Source organism: Callithrix jacchus, chromosome 4 (assembly GCF_049354715.1).
Source record: "Callithrix jacchus isolate 240 chromosome 4, calJac240_pri, whole genome shotgun sequence".
Lineage (NCBI taxonomy): Eukaryota > Metazoa > Chordata > Mammalia > Primates > Cebidae > Callithrix > Callithrix jacchus.
This window is the reverse complement of record NC_133505.1, coordinates 143,336,992-143,353,485: the sequence shown is the minus strand read 5'-3', so window position 1 is coordinate 143,353,485 and position 16,494 is coordinate 143,336,992. Positions and strand designations below refer to the sequence as shown.

The window sequence follows — 16,494 nt, the reverse complement described above, 5'->3', positions numbered from 1 at the left end:
AGCAATTCTCCCACCTCAGCCCCTCAAAGTACTGGGGTTATAGGGATGAGCCACCATACCAGGCCTGTTTGTTAAATGTTTAATTATTTTCATCATTTTTAGACTTCACTGGGCAGCAGCTATTTTATTGCTACTTAATGAAGTGAATCTAGTTGAAATTATTTCAGAACCATTTTCTTTACGGACCATATTATACCTATAATAATCTAATTCCTCTCTGCTCCATATAGACTTTTTGTTGTTTTTTGAGACAGACTCTCACTCTGTTCCCCAGATTGGAGTGTAGTGGTGCGATCTCAGCTCACTGCAACCTCCATCTCCCAGGTTCAAGCGATTCTCCTACCTCAGCCTCTTGAGTAGCTGGGATTACAGGCCACCACACCCAGCTAATTTTTTGTATTTTTAGTAGAAACAGGGTTTCACCATATTGGCCAGGCTGGTCTTGAACTCCTGACCTCAAGTGATCTGCCCGCCTCAGCCTCCCAAAGTGCTGAGATTACAGGTGTGAGCCACTACACCCAGCCTCTATAGACTTTTGTAATGAGCATGAATAGCATTTGTTTGTTTTAAGATTATATGAACACATAGGCATACATTAAAAGGTTGTAATATTTAAGAGAAAGGGCCTCTTAATACCATATTGTTTTAATTTGGTTTCTATTTAAATTTTAAAAATAACCAAGAATAAAGATATCTCTTCTTTTGACTTGATACTTTATTGATTAACTAAATAGAATTTTGGGCCACCTTAGAAATCAACATTTAACAAGTTACAGCTGAATACATTTAAACACCTCCAGAATATATATTCTTCTAACTTAGGCTCAAATCCCAATTAAGGAATAGTAATTGATAATCTACTAAATATTGCCCTTTTTATTTGATTTAAAAATAAAAGCTTCAGGTCAGGTGCAGTGGCTCTGTCTGTAATCCCAACACTTCGGGAAGCATAGGCAGGAAGACTGCTTGAGGCCAGGTGTTGGAGATCGGGCTGGTCAATATAGTGAGACATTGTCTCTCTCTCTTAAACAATAAATAAATAAAAATTTAAAAGTGTAAAGGTTCAGTTTAAATTTAGGACTCTGCTTTTATGGTGAAGTATAGTCAAGTGCCTTTGCTTAACCATGAAAAAATAAGTTCAGAAAATAAGCATAGACTATACCTTTCCAGGAACACTTTTTATTCGCTTGAGAAAAAACAAAGCTACATAGTGCTGAACCTCTTAAATACAAGCATTTGCTTTTGAACAGCAGATGTGATTACAAGTGAGTCTCATCTGTTCATTAGCAGACCATTCAGAAGTTCAGTGTCACTTGTAACCTTTTTGCATTTGGAAGTCAATATGGATGCATTTCTTTTTTGGTTTTTGTTTGCTTGTTTGTTTGTTTGTTTTGAGATGGAGTCTCATTCTGTTGCCCAGGCTGGAGTGCAGTGGTGCAATCTCAGCTCACTGCAACCTCTGCCTCCCAGGTTCAAGCAATTCTCCTCCCTCAGCTTCCCAAGTAGCTGGGATTACAGGCACATGCCACCATGCCCAGCTAATTTTTTGTATTTTTAGTAGAGACTGATTTGCACCATGTTGGCCAAGCTAGTCTCCACCTCCTGACCTTAGAAGATCTGTCTGCCTCAGCTTCCCAAAATGTGGAGGTTACAGGCATGAGCCACTGCAGCCAGCCTGGATGCATTTCTTTGTATTTATTGAGTAATAGGGAGGCCCTTCCCCTAATAATCCCGAAATATGTTTTTAGTAGATTTCCTTCTACATGTATTTTTAAATATAGTCAATATTTACATTATGAATAGAGTTGTGCTATTAAAGTTATATAAAACATCTTTTGTGTGTATTCTACTTTCTCTACAGGTTTTAGCTGAAGATTATACACTAGTAGATGTTCTCTACTATGTTACACGTGATGACTTAAAATGCTTGAGACTAAGGTACCACTTTTCTTTCTGTTGTCACAATGGAAAGAGCACCAGGCTAAGATCAAGAAAAATGAGTACCTACCTAGGCTGGGTCTCTAATTAGCTTTGCAGTTCTGGATAGAGCTCTCTAGCTCTTAGCTGCTCTGAGTCAACTGAGTTAGCTGGACCATACTATTTTTGAGGGCTCTAATAACCAATATTTCTGTATTAGTAAGTGAAAAATCAACTGGAAGGTTTTGTTTAATAATATGCAGACTAAGTCCATGCAGATATTGTAAAGCTGCCTTAAACAAATGCTTTTATTTAGGTCATGATAGTGTTATGCTTAATATATATTTTGAGGAGGTGCTGATTTGCCCTCCAAAAACCTGGTATAATCTGATATAATTTCTTATTAATTAAGGCCAAGCATATAACAATTATATCCACTATTATAAAGACAAATTTCAAAAATGTTGAAAATCTAAAATGATGGTTTGGGACATGGTACTTTGTGGGAGTGAAAAGGGAAGGAATGGAGGGATGATGAGAAAATATATACAAAAAGAATACATAATGAGTGATCAGACTTTGGGATCTTCATGTTCTGTCCAGAGCAGATGAAAGCTAAGAAGTCACTTTTCTGTTTCAAGGGCAATGTTTCCAATGAAATGTTTTCTTCACCAAGCTCTTGTGTCTTTCGACAGGGGCGGGATGCTGTGCACCCTGTGGAAGGCCATCATTGACTTTCGAAACAAACAGACTTGACTGTTGCTCAATTTAATCTTCAATGGAAATTCTCAAAATTAATACAAAGCTGATCTTCTTAGGGGAGGGAAAATCAAAGGGAGAGGAGAAAGGAGCTGCACTTTACATCCAGTATTTGTTTACTCATGTTAAAAAGAAAACAGACAAAACACACTGAAATTTCCTAACTACTTCTATTTCTATAATTTTTAAGGACTCTTCATAAGGACTCTCAAAATAATCCTGAACATTAGAACCCTAATGTTCAGGAAGATTTTAATCTCAGCATTTTTATGGAAATATTTTTAATGCAGCAGCTACTGCACTTCAGCCAAATGTTTATTTCACACAAAACAGATGTAACATTTCATGTGATTGTGCACCACTGGAACAAAACCAAAATGTGACCGTAACTTTTTAGGCTTCTGTGTGTTTGTAAGATGCTCTAATAATCTGAGTAGCAATGCGTAATTTCAATTACTGTATAAAGTTTATGTTTTCTAAGTGTGCAGAATCTGAGCTCAATGGTTTTTACTTACCTGTGTTGGCTATAATATTGACTATTTTGTAAGTTAAGTTTCTGACCTATAGTGCATTTGTTTGAGTCGTTTATGTACTACTGAACTGTACCAGTTGCACATGCCTGAACTGTAGTAATGTTAGCTTGTTCTAAAGCTATCCATTGTGTCATATTCACTCGAAAAATTAAAAAGACGCTCAACATACTGTTTTGATAACTTCTAAAGAATTCTTATTTTGTGTTGACAAACTAGATAATCTGCTGTGTTAAATTTCTAGTCATTTCTCCAGCTGTAACATGAAGTAGAATCTGTCTTCTTTTCAAACAGTCAGACAGCTAACATCCAGGTTGTTCCTCGGGGGAACAGAGGTTAAGAAAGATGGTAAGCCTGGGCAACAAAGTGAGACCCCATCGCTACAAAAACTCAAAAATATCTGCTAGGTGTGGTGGTGCACATCTGTGGTCCTACCTATATGGGAGGCTGAGGCAGGAGGATCACGTGAGCCCAGGAGGTCGAGGCTGTAGTGAGCCATGATGTGCCATTGCTCTCCACCCTGGGCAACAGGCTTCAAGAAAAAGAAAGAGGATGAAGAAAAACAAAAGAATAAAGGAACGTCAGTATATTTTTCTCAATGCCCCAGGTTATCTTGGATGACTATTGTGTATCTTAAGGGTTCTGCAGAGACCATCTTAATGGAGAATACTGCATTTTTTTGTTGGTTGTTCTTTGTTTTGCTTTTGCTTTTTGTTTTTTTGAGCCAGACTCTCGCTCTGTTGCTCAGGTTGGAGTGCAGTGGTGCAATCTCAGCTCACTGCTACCTCCGCCTCCTGGGTTCAAGTGATTCTCGTACCTCAACCTCCTGAGTAGCTGGGATTATAGACGTGCCCCACTACACCCATCTAATTTGTATTTGTAGTAGAGATGAGGTTTTGCCATGTTGGCCAGGCTGCTCTGGAGATCCTGGCCTCAAGTGGTCTGCCCACCTTGGCCTCCCAAAGTGCTGGGATTAGAGGTGTGAGCCACTGTGCCTGGTCAATAATACTGCATTTTTCTATCTCCTTAATTGTCTCATATTTGGATATTTTAATTTATTTTAAGCTGAATAGTATATTATTATAAGCCTGCCCATATTAATCAGAGGAAGTCTAATGCTCCTAGACAGATAAATGAAATACATTTTCTTAAATACAAAGGAACCTATTTATTAGAAAAGATAGAAATAGCAGAACTCTTTATATATCATGATTTCACTCGTATATAAGAGTCTTTGACAAAGCAAAAGTCATCTTTATTTTGATGTGAAAATCAAGGTACAGGATATTTTATATTGCGTTGGAGTATTCAAAACATTCTCACTAATGTTTTCTGATTGATTGAGACAGGGTCTCACTCTGTTGCCTAGACTGGAATGCAGTGGTACAATCACAGCTCACTGCAGCCTTGTCCCCCAGGGCTCAAGCAGTCCTCCCACATCAGCCTGCAGAGTAGCTGGGACTGCGGGGGCACACCACTACACACAGCTAATTTTTAAATTTTTATTAGAGGTGGGATCTCAGTATGTTATCCAGGCTGGACTTGTACTCCTGACCTCAAATGATCCTCCTGCCTTGGCCTCCCAAAATGCTGGGATTATAGGTGCGAGGCACTGCTTCTGGCCTCTTTTTTAACATCCTAATTTGGAGGACAGAGTTGCCTCTTGTATCCTGTGTGGATATTCTGAAAGAAGTGAAGTGTAAATTCAGTGATGTCATTTGGCTCATACTGAAACACAGAGAATGATCTTTATTAAGCCACAGTTCATCTTCCCAGTTCTAATGGTGAGTGTTTCTTTTGACTGTATGTAGGATCGAGCTACCCATCTTAAATCAAATCTTCAATGATACACTCTTTCCTTGGTGCCTTCCTCTTACCCTGTCTCTGTGAGCAGATGAGCCTCTGTCCCTACATGGTTCATAACACATTCCCGGGCCAACACCATTAGCCATTTGTCAGAATTTTGGGTCTCAGGCACAAAAGAAGATAGTTCCGTTATGGAAGGCTCCACTATGGAAAGGTTCGCATTTGAAACACTTTTAGGATCAATCTGCACCAGTGATTCTTAACTCAGCTTCACATTAAAATTACTTAGATGCTTTTCAAAACTACTGATGCCACCACCTTGGAAAAACTGGGTTTTTGTTGTTGTTGTTTGTTTTTTCTTGAGACAGAGTCTCACTCTGTCACCCAGGCTAGGGTGCAGTGGCACTGCCATAGCTCACTACATCCATGACCTCCTGGGCCCAAGTAGTCCTCCACCCTCAGCATCCCAAGTAGCTGGGACTACAGGCGTGTGCCACCATGCCTTGCTAATTTTATTTTTTGTAAAGACAAGGTCTCACTATGTTGCTCACTCTGGTCTCAAACTTTTAGGCTCAAGTGATCCTCTTGCCTCGGCCTCCCAAAGTGCTGGGATTACAGGCATGAGTCACTGTGTCCAGTTGGAAAACTGTTTTTGCTGGTCTGGGGTGGGGCCCAGATGCCCTTTTCAAAAATTAGTTTCACAGGTGATTTAACATGATCAAGCCTCACCTCCTTCTTTCAGGTGACAGCTGGAGAGGGAAATGGAGAGCCCCTTTCCATAGAAGGAATAGCAAGATGTTTAACATTCATTTGTTTATGTAGCAGGCCTACACACATAGGCCTAAAGTAAAACTGTAACTCAACTTGTGACCTGGGACAAATTAATTAGCTTCTCCAAGTCAGTTTCCTCATCAGTGAAATGGAGGAAATGATGTACCTTCACATAGGGCTGTTATAATATGTAAATAAGAAAATGCCGGCCAGGCGCAATGGCTCATGCCTGTAATCCCAGCACTTCGGGAGGCCGAGGTGGGTGAATCACTTGAGGCCAGGAGTTCAAGATCAGCCTGGCCAACATGGTGAAACCCCATCTCTACTAAAATTACAAAACTAGCCAGGTGTGGTGATGCATGCCTGTAATCCCAGCTACTCAGGAGGCTGAGGCGTGAGAATTACTTGAACCCTGGAGGCAAAGGTTGCAGTGAGCCAAGATCATGCCATTGCACTCCAGCCTGGATGACAGAGCAAGACACTGTCTCAAAAGGAAAAGGCAATGCAGGTGAGGTGGTCAGTACAATGCTTAGCATATAACACACACTGAGATATGCTTGGTATTGTCATCACTTACCCTTCATTCAAAAGTGTGTATTAAATACTGGGTATTACATATTGTGGTGCACCAACAAGATACAGTTCTTTCCCCTGAAGTTGCTTGTCAAGGAATCAAGGCAAAGCAGAAACAACAGTGGTGCAGTCAGTGCTACAGTTACATTTACTGTCAGAAGGGGTCAAGGAAAGCTTTCCAGAGGAGCAAAGGTGCAGAGCTGAGCCTGCAAAGTGTTTGGAACAGAACAGTTATGCAGGGGTAGTGACAGAAGTGTTATAAGAGAAAAAAAGCAGGAATTCCCTGGGAGAAATAGATCTGATGTTCCCTTTCAACTGCATTTTGATCTCTTTCTCCAAATTATGTCATTGGATACTTGGTTTCATTCATCCCTCGCCCAGAACATTAAAAAGTTGGGCATTGAGGAATTATTATTAACCCATATGAATGCCCACTGTATGGGAGGCACGGTAGCAATGCAGAAGACATATATACCATGCCTACTAAGTTCAGAATGCAGGCAGTACACAGCATGTCATCAAGAACATCTGCAACTTGTGAGCAAATAAAATGATAGTTCTAGACTTTAGGAACACCCTGTAGAGAAGTAGAGGACAAAGTCCCTACTACAAAAAATGTGCACCAGATTGAGGAGGCAAATTTACAATAAATCATATTTTAACAGCTGGACAAGTAGCAAGCCCAGCAAGCCCTGGTGAGGTCCAAAGGACAGGCATGCTGGGAGCCAGGGCAGGAGGAACAGGCTTCATGGAGGAAGCAGACCTTAACCTGGGCCTTGGAGGGAAAGTATCGTTAAATATGTCGGGATTAGGGACGTCACTTTGGGCAGAGCGGCTTCAAGAACAAAGGCTAGAAAGCAGGCATTTGAAAGGTGTTCTGGAGAATTAACAACTCCATTGGCTAGAAATATGAGTTAGAGAGGTGAAAAGTGGAAAAGGGTAGTAGAGAGCTCAGGGCCCAATTAGGGGGTGGTGGTGGTGGTGATGGTGGTGGAGAGGTGGAGTTAATATTTAATTATGTAGAAATGGGGACTCTCTTAAAGGTTTTTCAGCAAGGGAGAGGTGTGTAAAGTGGCTGTGTATTGCAAGATTAATCTGGTTTGGAACATATTAAATTAACGGCAGGGTATCTTGATAGAATTGTGCAGAAACCATTTGCAGTGTATTAGTGGAAGTCGGGAGTGAGGTTAAGGGTATATGTTCTGGATTTGAGAGTCACTGGAATCCAGGATGGAATAGTAAATGAGGGCTGTGAGAGAGAGTAAAGATAGAAAGGCTGTGCTTACAATTTGAGGATGGGAAAAATAACAGGGAGGGTTAGAAGGGAGGAAGAATCTGAGTCAACAAAGACGAAAGGTCTGCTACAGAGGAATGAGAAAAACCAAGCCAATGGTAGACCAGGAGCAAGGTGATTAGAGGATCAAGTGCTGAAGAAACTCTAGGGGCAGAAAGTCTAGGGGAACGATGGATTTAAAAATACATAGTTCAATTTGTATATATAGGCAAGAAAAAATATATAGCTTATTTTGAAAAATAATGGCATCAAAATCCACATTTCTTATCATTACCTTTGATAAACAAAACATACAACAACAGATTCGGGAGGGTGGGAAGTTAAATAAGGGAAGACATTTTCAGAATCAAAGAGTCTTGATGTGTTTATTGGGGTAGAGCCCCTGGGTACAGAAACATTTAGGGATTAGGGAGAAAAAGGGGATGATGTTTTGAAGGAGGCAGGAAGGGAGTAAATGGTGTCAGGAGGTTCAGCTCCTCCCCTGTAATGGGGAACTCTTAAGATCTGGAAAGATTCTGAGATGGATGTGGGAGCTCCAGACAGATGGCTTCCATGTTCCAAGAAAAGTACAGCTTGAAGTACAACGTGATGGTCTTTGACATTTAACAGATGTCATCCATTCTCTGCAGAGTCACTCAGCAGCCTGCCCTGTTGTAGACACCTGCTTAGGTTTGGAACACACTGTCTATACAGGGCATACGAGCAGGATTTTGGTGTGTTTCTTATTTCATTTATTTCTGTTTAACTTGTGGCAGACAAATATAGGTTATCAAAAGAATGGGACAATGAGTAAACACACACCAAACTAAACAAAATAGAAACATCACAAGTCTTGATTCTTTTTTTTTTTTTTTCAGTCAAAGAAAGAACTCATTGGTTGATTTAAGTCGCTGGTAAATCAGAAGGTTGAAAATAAATCACCTTCCTTCTGCAGGGTCCTTCCAGATAGTTCAACTCTCTAAATTCAGCTATCAGCAAAGAGAGTATTTCTGATGCTCAAAGAAAAGTGTCTTAAACTCTGATGGTTTAATGTAGTAGGAAAAAAAAAAAATCTTTGCTGAGGCCCAAGCTGAGGTCAAAAACTACCTCTGGTCACCTGGTGCTTTATTTTTATTTATTAAAAGTCTCTGATGAGACTGAAATGAATGTGATTTAGGAATATCACATTCTAAATGACCAGTTTGCCTATTCCGTTATAGAAATGGCACTACGGGAAAATTCATCATCACAGACCATAGCAGAAGGGTTCTTTAGTTAAATCTCTACCTAGTCATCCAGAAAGCCAGTAAGTAAACCAAATAAAAATAGTTCACTGATCTCCGAGTGGCAAGTTTTGCATGCAAAGATCGTGAAACTTGTAACCCTAGCAAGAAATCCAATACTGTTCTCAGACTCTCCTGGGTGTCCAGTGCTGCTGCAGTCCTTGGGAGAGTTTGAAACTGTTTAGAGCTGGCTGGTTATCTTCCGCCAAGCCAGAGTGTGGGAGTGCATTTTGGTATCACCATGTGGAACTGGTCGCTGCTTGATTTTGTTCAGTGTGTTTCCATTTGTGTAGGCTTTTCCCCACTTCAGCATTTTGTTGCTTATCCTTGAGAGCGAAATTGGTTTTTCCTCCGCTAATAATCTGTTTCTTTAAACAAAGAAAAATTTGTTACCTATTGCTTTTTTTTTTTTCCTGGTTTGCCTGAGCAAGTCAGAAGTCACAAGGTCGTTTACTAATCGAAAACCAAGAAAAAGAAAAGCCACATCAGCCGGCACAAGTCTAACTTGTGTGCCTTGAGGCTCATCAGATACGAACCTGGTGACAAGACAGGGTCGCCCACAGTGGCTTCCTAAAGCGCAGATCCAGGCCGGCTCCCGGCGTGGAATCCGACCCGTGTACTTCGTCTCTCCACGTGGCATCATATGCTCCGCTGGCTGTCACCGTGAACTCCAGCACTCGCGGAGCCGACACTGACCTGGCTGCTTCAGAGCTCAGAAGGGGATAGCGTCCCGGTGCCCTCGCCCCACCTGGGCTGCTCCTCGCGGACTGCCCCTCTTCCCAGGCCCTAAGAGGCGCAACCAAGCCTCAGCGACCCCGCTCCAGATCTCCGGGAGCCGGCAGGGGTCGGCCGCGGCGACCGGAAGCTCCGGACCGAGGTGCAGGTTCCGTCTGCTGCTCTTCCAGCTCAGACCCAGCCGCGGCGGTCTGAGCGGCTGCCACGCCGCACCTGCCCGCGAGGGGGCGCGCCCGGCCCAGGCCGCCGCCGGCCGCCGTCGGCCGCCGCGCTCTCTGGCCCCGCCTTCCGCTGTCCCCTGACTGCGCTTACCTGTCTGGGCCTCGGGCCCAGGAGGCGGGGGCCCGTGGGAGCCAAGCCGAGGAAAGGGCGGAGCGGCTCTCTGGGCGCGTCATCGGAGCACCATGGCGGAGCTAGGAGCTGGCGGCGACGGTCACAGGGACGGCGACGGCGCTGTGCGGACCGAAACAGGTGACCGTGCGGTGGGGATAGTGAGGGTCCCATGTGCGAGGGCGAGGGACGGCTAGCCGAGTCGGCAGGCTGGCACCGAAATCACCCGGTGCCGGCGGCCCCCTCCCCGCCCGCGCGGCCGCGGCCAGGAACCGCCGGCCCTCTGCGCCGAGCACCCGGGCTCCGAGAGCGCCTTTCCCCGCCCTTAGCCTCCGCGCCACGTCCGCCCCGCTCGGCCCCGGCCCGCCCTCGGGCACTCCACCGCGACTTTCCCGCAGCAGGTGGAGAGGAGCCGGGGGGCGCAGGCTGGGGAGGAAACGGAGAGACCGGTCCGCTGCCCTCCTCGCCGCGGGCTCGGGTCTAATTCAGTGGAATGGGAAATCGTAACCCCCAGACCAAACCAGCGGCCAGAGAGTCGTCGGCAGGTGCGACTGGCAGGAAGGGCAGTTTCTGGGCACCTCCTCCCGCCTTCCCAGGTCGCCTCTGGTGCCGGGGGCTCCTCGACGGGGTCGGTGCGGGGCAGAACCGAGGGTTGAGCGGCGCTCGTCCCCCAACGCGGTGTCCGCAGTGGCGACGACCCTCGTCCGAGGGGACCGAGCTTGGGAAGGCAGGGGCCCAGTGCAGCACGTTGGGGCTTTGCAGGAGCGGGCTTCACGGGATCAGAGATTCGTTGACTTGTTAGAGTTCTCAGACTTTTTTGTTTTTAGTCTGTGCAGGAGCCCTAAGTAGGATCGTTGGCTCTGCAGCCCGAGATTTGGTGGTCAGGCCTCTTGGGGTGAGGATACCCCTCCCCCACAACCTCCAGGGATACCCTTAGGGACGGGGGATCACGTCCCCAAGACCAGCAGCAAGACTTTCCACCTGTACCCGCCTCTCCATAGTATGAAGCCGATTTTTCTCCCTCTTGATTTTTTTTCTCCAGAGTCTGTCTTGCAAATCCGCCCCTCCCCTCCGGTCCCCTCTTCTATTCCTGGCCTGTAAGCTGTTTTCTGTAGCTTCCTACACTTGGGATGGGGGCGGTGAGGCAGTTTCTTACTTTAAAAAGAAATTCAAATCTTAGACTCCCCAATTGCAAGCTGTTTTCCACTTCCATACACTCACAATTGGACGCAGTTGTTTCCTAAATGTAAGAATTACTATTCCCCCACCATCGATTTAAATAATGTATTTATTTTAACGTGAAAGGTCCAGAGAACTCTGAAACAGTATTTGCAAATTATGTATCTGCTATTGCTAGGAAGAGGTTGGGTACCAGAAGTCTAATGACTTAATCCCTTCAACCAAGATACCTGAGGTTAAGACTGACAAAGTGTCTTGAACTTGTTTATTTTTAAGTCATGCTCCTTCCTGTAGGGTGTGTTGTCTTAATGTATTTGCAAGATTGGTAGATCATTATTTTGGTTTGGGGTGGAGAACAGATGCCTTTGTAATTGCTTTGGGGAATTTGATGAGCTGGAATCGCTGAGATGGGGCTCCCCCAAGTGAGGGCCCCAAGAGAGCAGCATCCTTATTTGTAAATATGCGGCATGATTTTGGCGTCTAATCCTGTCGGAGTCACTGCTTGTGAAACAAAATTGTTCTAGCGCGCTGTCAGTCTGTGTTCAAAAACAAACTTTCTAGAATCTGCACATGAACAACTTGTTCAGACATAAGTTAACTATAAACTGTAGCATATTCAGTGCCTGAGCATGTTAATAATAGGCCGTACTTCCAACAATTAATACACAAATCAACCATGTGCCTGTCAGTGTAAAATGTCTTTTATTAAAAAAGGGAGTTAAATTGGCTGCTGTCTCCTTCATAGAAAACATTTCTTCCACACTTTTGCCTAGAAACTTTAATTTCCAAAGGACGCATTTTATATATGGTCTTGAATAATTATACTTTATAATTTCACCGAAAACTTAATTCTGGCCTCAGATCTCTGTCCTATTTTTCTACCCTGAGGTTACTATTAATGTTTTTAGTCTTCAGCAGCATTTGTGTCAGCAGGTGCCAAAGAAAGAAGGAAGGTGTAAATGTATTTTTTTTTTAAATCTAGGTGACAGTATTTTTAGAGAACAAGTGAGATTGTTTGAATTTCAACAACTTAAGTTATTACATATATTTAAAATACATGGCCTATATTTGAATATGAGACTTTAGTACTTTATTCTGGTGAACTTACTTCACATTATACACATCCAAATACTGAAAGTCTCTTTTTTACAAACTCAGAGGTTTGTATGGAAATGGCAGGGGGTGAGGAGGGGAGTGGACAGAGAAACCTGTATTACCGTCAAGAGGTGAAAATTGCCACCTTAAATGGCAACATTTCTTGAGGGATTAATTTTCTTTTTCTTTTTAGATCTCATTATTATGAGGTAGAGCCCACTCTTAAGTAGCTCTTAGTTTTTGTGTCTCTGTGCAAGACTGGCCTAATTTTAGGGCACTTTAGATTAGAATCTCAGGTTATTATAAAAATAATACCTGTAATGTATTCAGAATTATATGCATGTGTGTGTGTGTGTGTGTGTGTGTGTGTGTATCAAAGATGGATTGACAATGGTGTGCCATGTATGAAATGAGACTGTTCTTAAGCATATTGAAAGGTATTATATAAATCCAACATTTAAAAACCGTACTTCTGTGGGTATATATTTATCTTCTACTCAAAGTTGGTCAAATCACATTCCTTGTGGTGAAAACGTTTATTTTTCTTGAGGATGAAAAATTCCTCCAATATAATATTTTTTTTTATCAATAGCCAAAGTTAAGCAAGAGCTGGAAAAAAAAATTGCCTTGGAAACAAGTTTAAGACATCACCACTAGAGGATGTCAAGTACTTTTTCAGGCTTTTCTGAGTAGTCGACTTAAGATGGGTGATTTTCACAAAACTGCCTCGACCCAAGCTTTGTTTATTTAATTTTATGCTCATGTTCAAGAGCTGTGGAAAGCAAGTGTATAGCACTGATTTACCAGTTTGATAGCCTTTTTAAAAAACCTCCTGAACTAAAGGCAAATTTAAAGCTGCTTTTGATTATTTCCTGAGGCTTTGATGCACAAGAGAGTAAGTTAATACCAATGACCTGTCAATTCTGTTGCTATTTTGGGAAGTGAGTCATGACAGATTCTGGAATTGGGCGTTTTTTCCTCTTTAGCAAACTGTGTGGTGAACCTGGCTTCCTTTGTGACTATCCTTTCATGAACTTTTCCAAATCAGAAAGTGATCTTGTAGGTGTCACTTAACTCTAAGGGTCGACATTAAATATCTGCAATTAAAAACTGTAAGATAGGGGCTCAGACTACAATTTGGTATTGATCTTGTCCCATTTGAAAGAGAGGCTCCATTCACTTAGCTAGATAGCTTTTCTCCCATCCTATATGGCCATTACCTTTACATCTTGCTAAGTAGGAGGAAATGTTATTGTTAGACTAGGCATTTGTGCTCAAGAGCATGCATTTATATAATATTGATAGGTGTTTTACACAGTTTAGTCATTTGGAGGAGTTTTTAAAATCTCAGGCCTCATATTGATATAAAAATGAAGTACTGTGGCTTAGATTAAAAATATGTGTACCTTCTGTATATTCAGCATTATGATGGTTAGAAGGATCATTAGAACAAATGATCCTTGAATTTAGCAAGGAAGACAAAATCCACCAACAAACAGTTGCAGGTTATGAGTTCAGTGAAGGAGGAATCACTTCCAGCTATGATCAGCAGAGACTATATACCGGATACAGCACTGAAGTCGATTTTAAAAAGTAATGGAACTGGAGATCATTATGTTATGTAAAATAAGCTGGGCACAGAAAGACAAACATGGTATCCTCTCACTTATTTGTGGGATCTTAAAATCAAAACAATTGAACTCATGGGCAGAGAGAGTGGAAGGATGGTTACCGGAGTGGGGGTGGAAGGTGGCAGGGAGGTGGGGATGGTTAATGGGTTAAAAAAAAAAAAAAAAAGGCCAAGAGCAGTGGCTCATGCCTGTAATCCCAGCACTTAGGGAGGCTGAGGCAGGCAGGTCACATGAGGCCAGGAGTTCGAGATCAGCCTGACCCCATCTACTAAAAATTAGAAAACTAGCCTGGTGTGGTGGCACGTGCCTATAGTCCCAGCTCTTTGGGAGGCTGAGGCAGAAGAATCACTTTAACCTGGGAGGTGGAGATTGTAGTGAGCCAAGATTGCACCACTGCACTCAAGCCTGGACAACAGAACAAGACCATGTCTCAAAAAACAAAAAAAAATAAGATCTATTTGATAGCACAGCAGGGCGATTATAGTCAATAACTTAATTGTATATTTTTAAATAACTAAAAGTGTAATTGGATTGTTTGTAACACAAAGGATAAATGCTTAGGGGATAGATACTCCATTCTCCATGATGTAATTATTTCACATTGCATGCCTGTATCAACATTTTATACACCTAAATATATATACCTACTAGGTACCCACAAAAATAAAAATTTTTAAATAATTTTTAAAATAAAAAAATAAACTTTTAAAAGTGGGTAAGTGGGTTATAAAATTGGATGGAGGAAAGGGAGAAAAACAAAGGTGCAGATGAGGAAAAGAGCAAAGTTTTGGTCATATTGACACGTGTAAAGCTCAGAGGAAAGTCTTGGACCAGTTAGGAATGATTGTTCATTGAAGTCAAATTGTGGAAGGTCTGAAGGCCAAACTGAAAGGCTAGTACATTTTTCTGGGATGAGGGGGGGGAGTGTTGAGGAGTCTTGATAATAAAGGATATTGATTAAAGCATGAATAATCAGGTAGTCTGTGCCCATGAATCTTGAATCTCAACTGCAAGTTCTAACAAGAGCTCACCTGTGCCTTTAGCTAATGAAAGCAAAATTCCTCCCTCTGGGAACGTCATTCTCTTCTGTTTTTTGTTTTTTTTTTTTTAATGCTGCTTTGGGAAGGGTGCACCTATAGTGATGAGCATGCATAAGGAACATCTTCCTAGCCAAATTAGCTAAATCTCTGGAGTGCTAGGTCTACTCAGCTGGACCTCATTTCAAAGTAGGAATGCAGACTAGGGGATGAAGTGAAGAAGAGTTCAGTGACATACAGACCAACTTTGAGATTACTGCAGAAATCCAGGCAGTCATTAGCATGGCAATAGGAAGAGACGATTAATTTAAGGTGCTGCAGTAGCATGTATCAAAGGATTGCAGGTAAAAAGGTGACTTGTGAGACTTTTTTCCAAGTTTGAGTTTGGCTCATGGACTTATTGGAAAATATTCATGAGGAGGACTTGTTTTGTTTTTTACCCCAAAGCGAGGGGTGGGGAGACCTTGCTTTTTTGCTCGGGCGGGACTTGAACTCCTGGGCTCAAATGATCCTCCCAGTTCAGCTGCCCAAGCAGCTGAGACTACAAGGATGCACCACCGTGTCCAGCAGAATGAGGTTTTGGTGGGAGAAACAGAGGCAAAGAAACCTTCTGCTTTAACATGAAAATGTGTGGTACAACAGAGATCTGTAATTGGAAATGTTCAGTGGGCAGCTGGAAGTATGGGACTAACAGAGAAAAATAGAGGTCAGGACTTTGGGATTCAGTCCATAAAGAAATAATGATTGAAGGTTTGGGAGTGAGGAGAGCTCAGAAAGAAAAACCACAGAGGGGGAGACGACGTGTAAAGCGTGGGAGGAAGAAGAGCCAGCAAAGCAGACAGATGGAAAAGCACAGCTGACCAATGTCATACCTGCTGAGAGGGATGGAGAGGCCAGGGATTCAAAGACCGGCGAAGACATTTTACAAAAAGCCATTGGTTTGGTTAGAGGTAGTCACTGACCAATCCCAGAAGAGGAATTTCACCTGTTGGTGTAAGAGTTGGGGCTACATCAGATTATAAGCTATTATTAGATAAGCAATTTGGGAAGGAAAGGTAGCCAGTTTAATAGCCTCTCCCATAAAGCTTGCTGGTGAAAGGAAAAGATTACAAATCCTTGAATAGGCAGAGAGATTTTTAAAATTTTATATTTTGCATACAGGTCAGAGCGCGGCGGCTCACACCTGTAATCCCAGCACTTTGGGATACTGAGGCGGGCAGATGGTTTGAGCTCAAGCTCAGGAGTTAGAGACCAGACTGGGCAACATGGCGAAGCCCCGTCTCTACTAAAAACACAAAAATTAGCCAGGCATGGTGGCATATGCCTGTAATCTGAACTATTCAGGAGGCTGAGGCAGGAGAATCACTTGAACCTGGAAGGCAGAGGTTCCAGTGAGCCAAGGTCACACCACCACACTCCAGCCTCGGTGACAGAGTGAGACTCCACCTCCAAAAAATAAAAATAAAAAATTTGTGAACAAAAAAATTACTGATTTTGTTTTTTTAGTTTTGTTGAATATATAGAGTAATGTAACCACCACTGCTATCATGATCTCACAGAGTTCTCTGCCTCCAA

General features: G+C 42.7%; 2 protein-coding genes across 5 annotated transcripts in view; one reads left to right on the top strand and one right to left on the bottom strand.

The window, feature by feature from the left end:
- Window positions 1-3,378, top strand: part of MAP3K5 (mitogen-activated protein kinase kinase kinase 5) — a 241,083-nt gene extending 237,705 nt beyond the window's left edge. For all 4 annotated transcript variants that reach the window (XM_078370136.1, XM_035296827.3, XM_002747058.7 and 1 more), the window contains 2 exons: window positions 1,862-1,938; window positions 2,613-3,378. In XM_078370136.1, coding sequence (XP_078226262.1) covers window positions 1,862-1,938; window positions 2,613-2,673 — 138 coding nt within the window. In that variant the 3' untranslated portion in view covers window positions 2,674-3,378. The remainder of the gene's footprint in view (window positions 1-1,861; window positions 1,939-2,612) is intronic.
- A 5,102-nt stretch (window positions 3,379-8,480) lies between these two features.
- On the bottom strand, window positions 8,481-10,322 carry LOC103792639 (uncharacterized). Its single transcript, XM_017971422.4, has 3 exons — window positions 9,960-10,322; window positions 9,449-9,698; window positions 8,481-9,280 (listed from the first exon to the last, which is right to left on the bottom strand). The coding sequence occupies exons 1-3, from the start codon at window positions 10,040-10,042 to the stop codon at window positions 9,149-9,151; spliced, it is 465 nt and encodes a 154-aa protein (XP_017826911.1). The 5' UTR covers window positions 10,043-10,322; the 3' UTR covers window positions 8,481-9,148.
- Between the last annotated feature and the right edge of the window lie 6,172 nt (window positions 10,323-16,494).

Bases quoted from the DNA above. Each gene is read 5' to 3' on its own strand.
- LOC103792639 (XM_017971422.4), bottom strand. From the start codon at position 10,042: ATGACGCGCCCAGAGAGCCGCTCCGCCCTTTCCTCGGCTTGGCTCCCA. The intron at 9,699-9,959 runs GTAAGCGCAGTC...TGCGCCTCTTAG, and splicing joins TGGGCCCGAGGCCCAGACAG to GGCCTGGGAAGAGGGGCAGT. The intron at 9,281-9,448 runs GTTCGTATCTGA...CTTTGTTTAAAG, and splicing joins CGACCCTGTCTTGTCACCAG to AAACAGATTATTAGCGGAGG.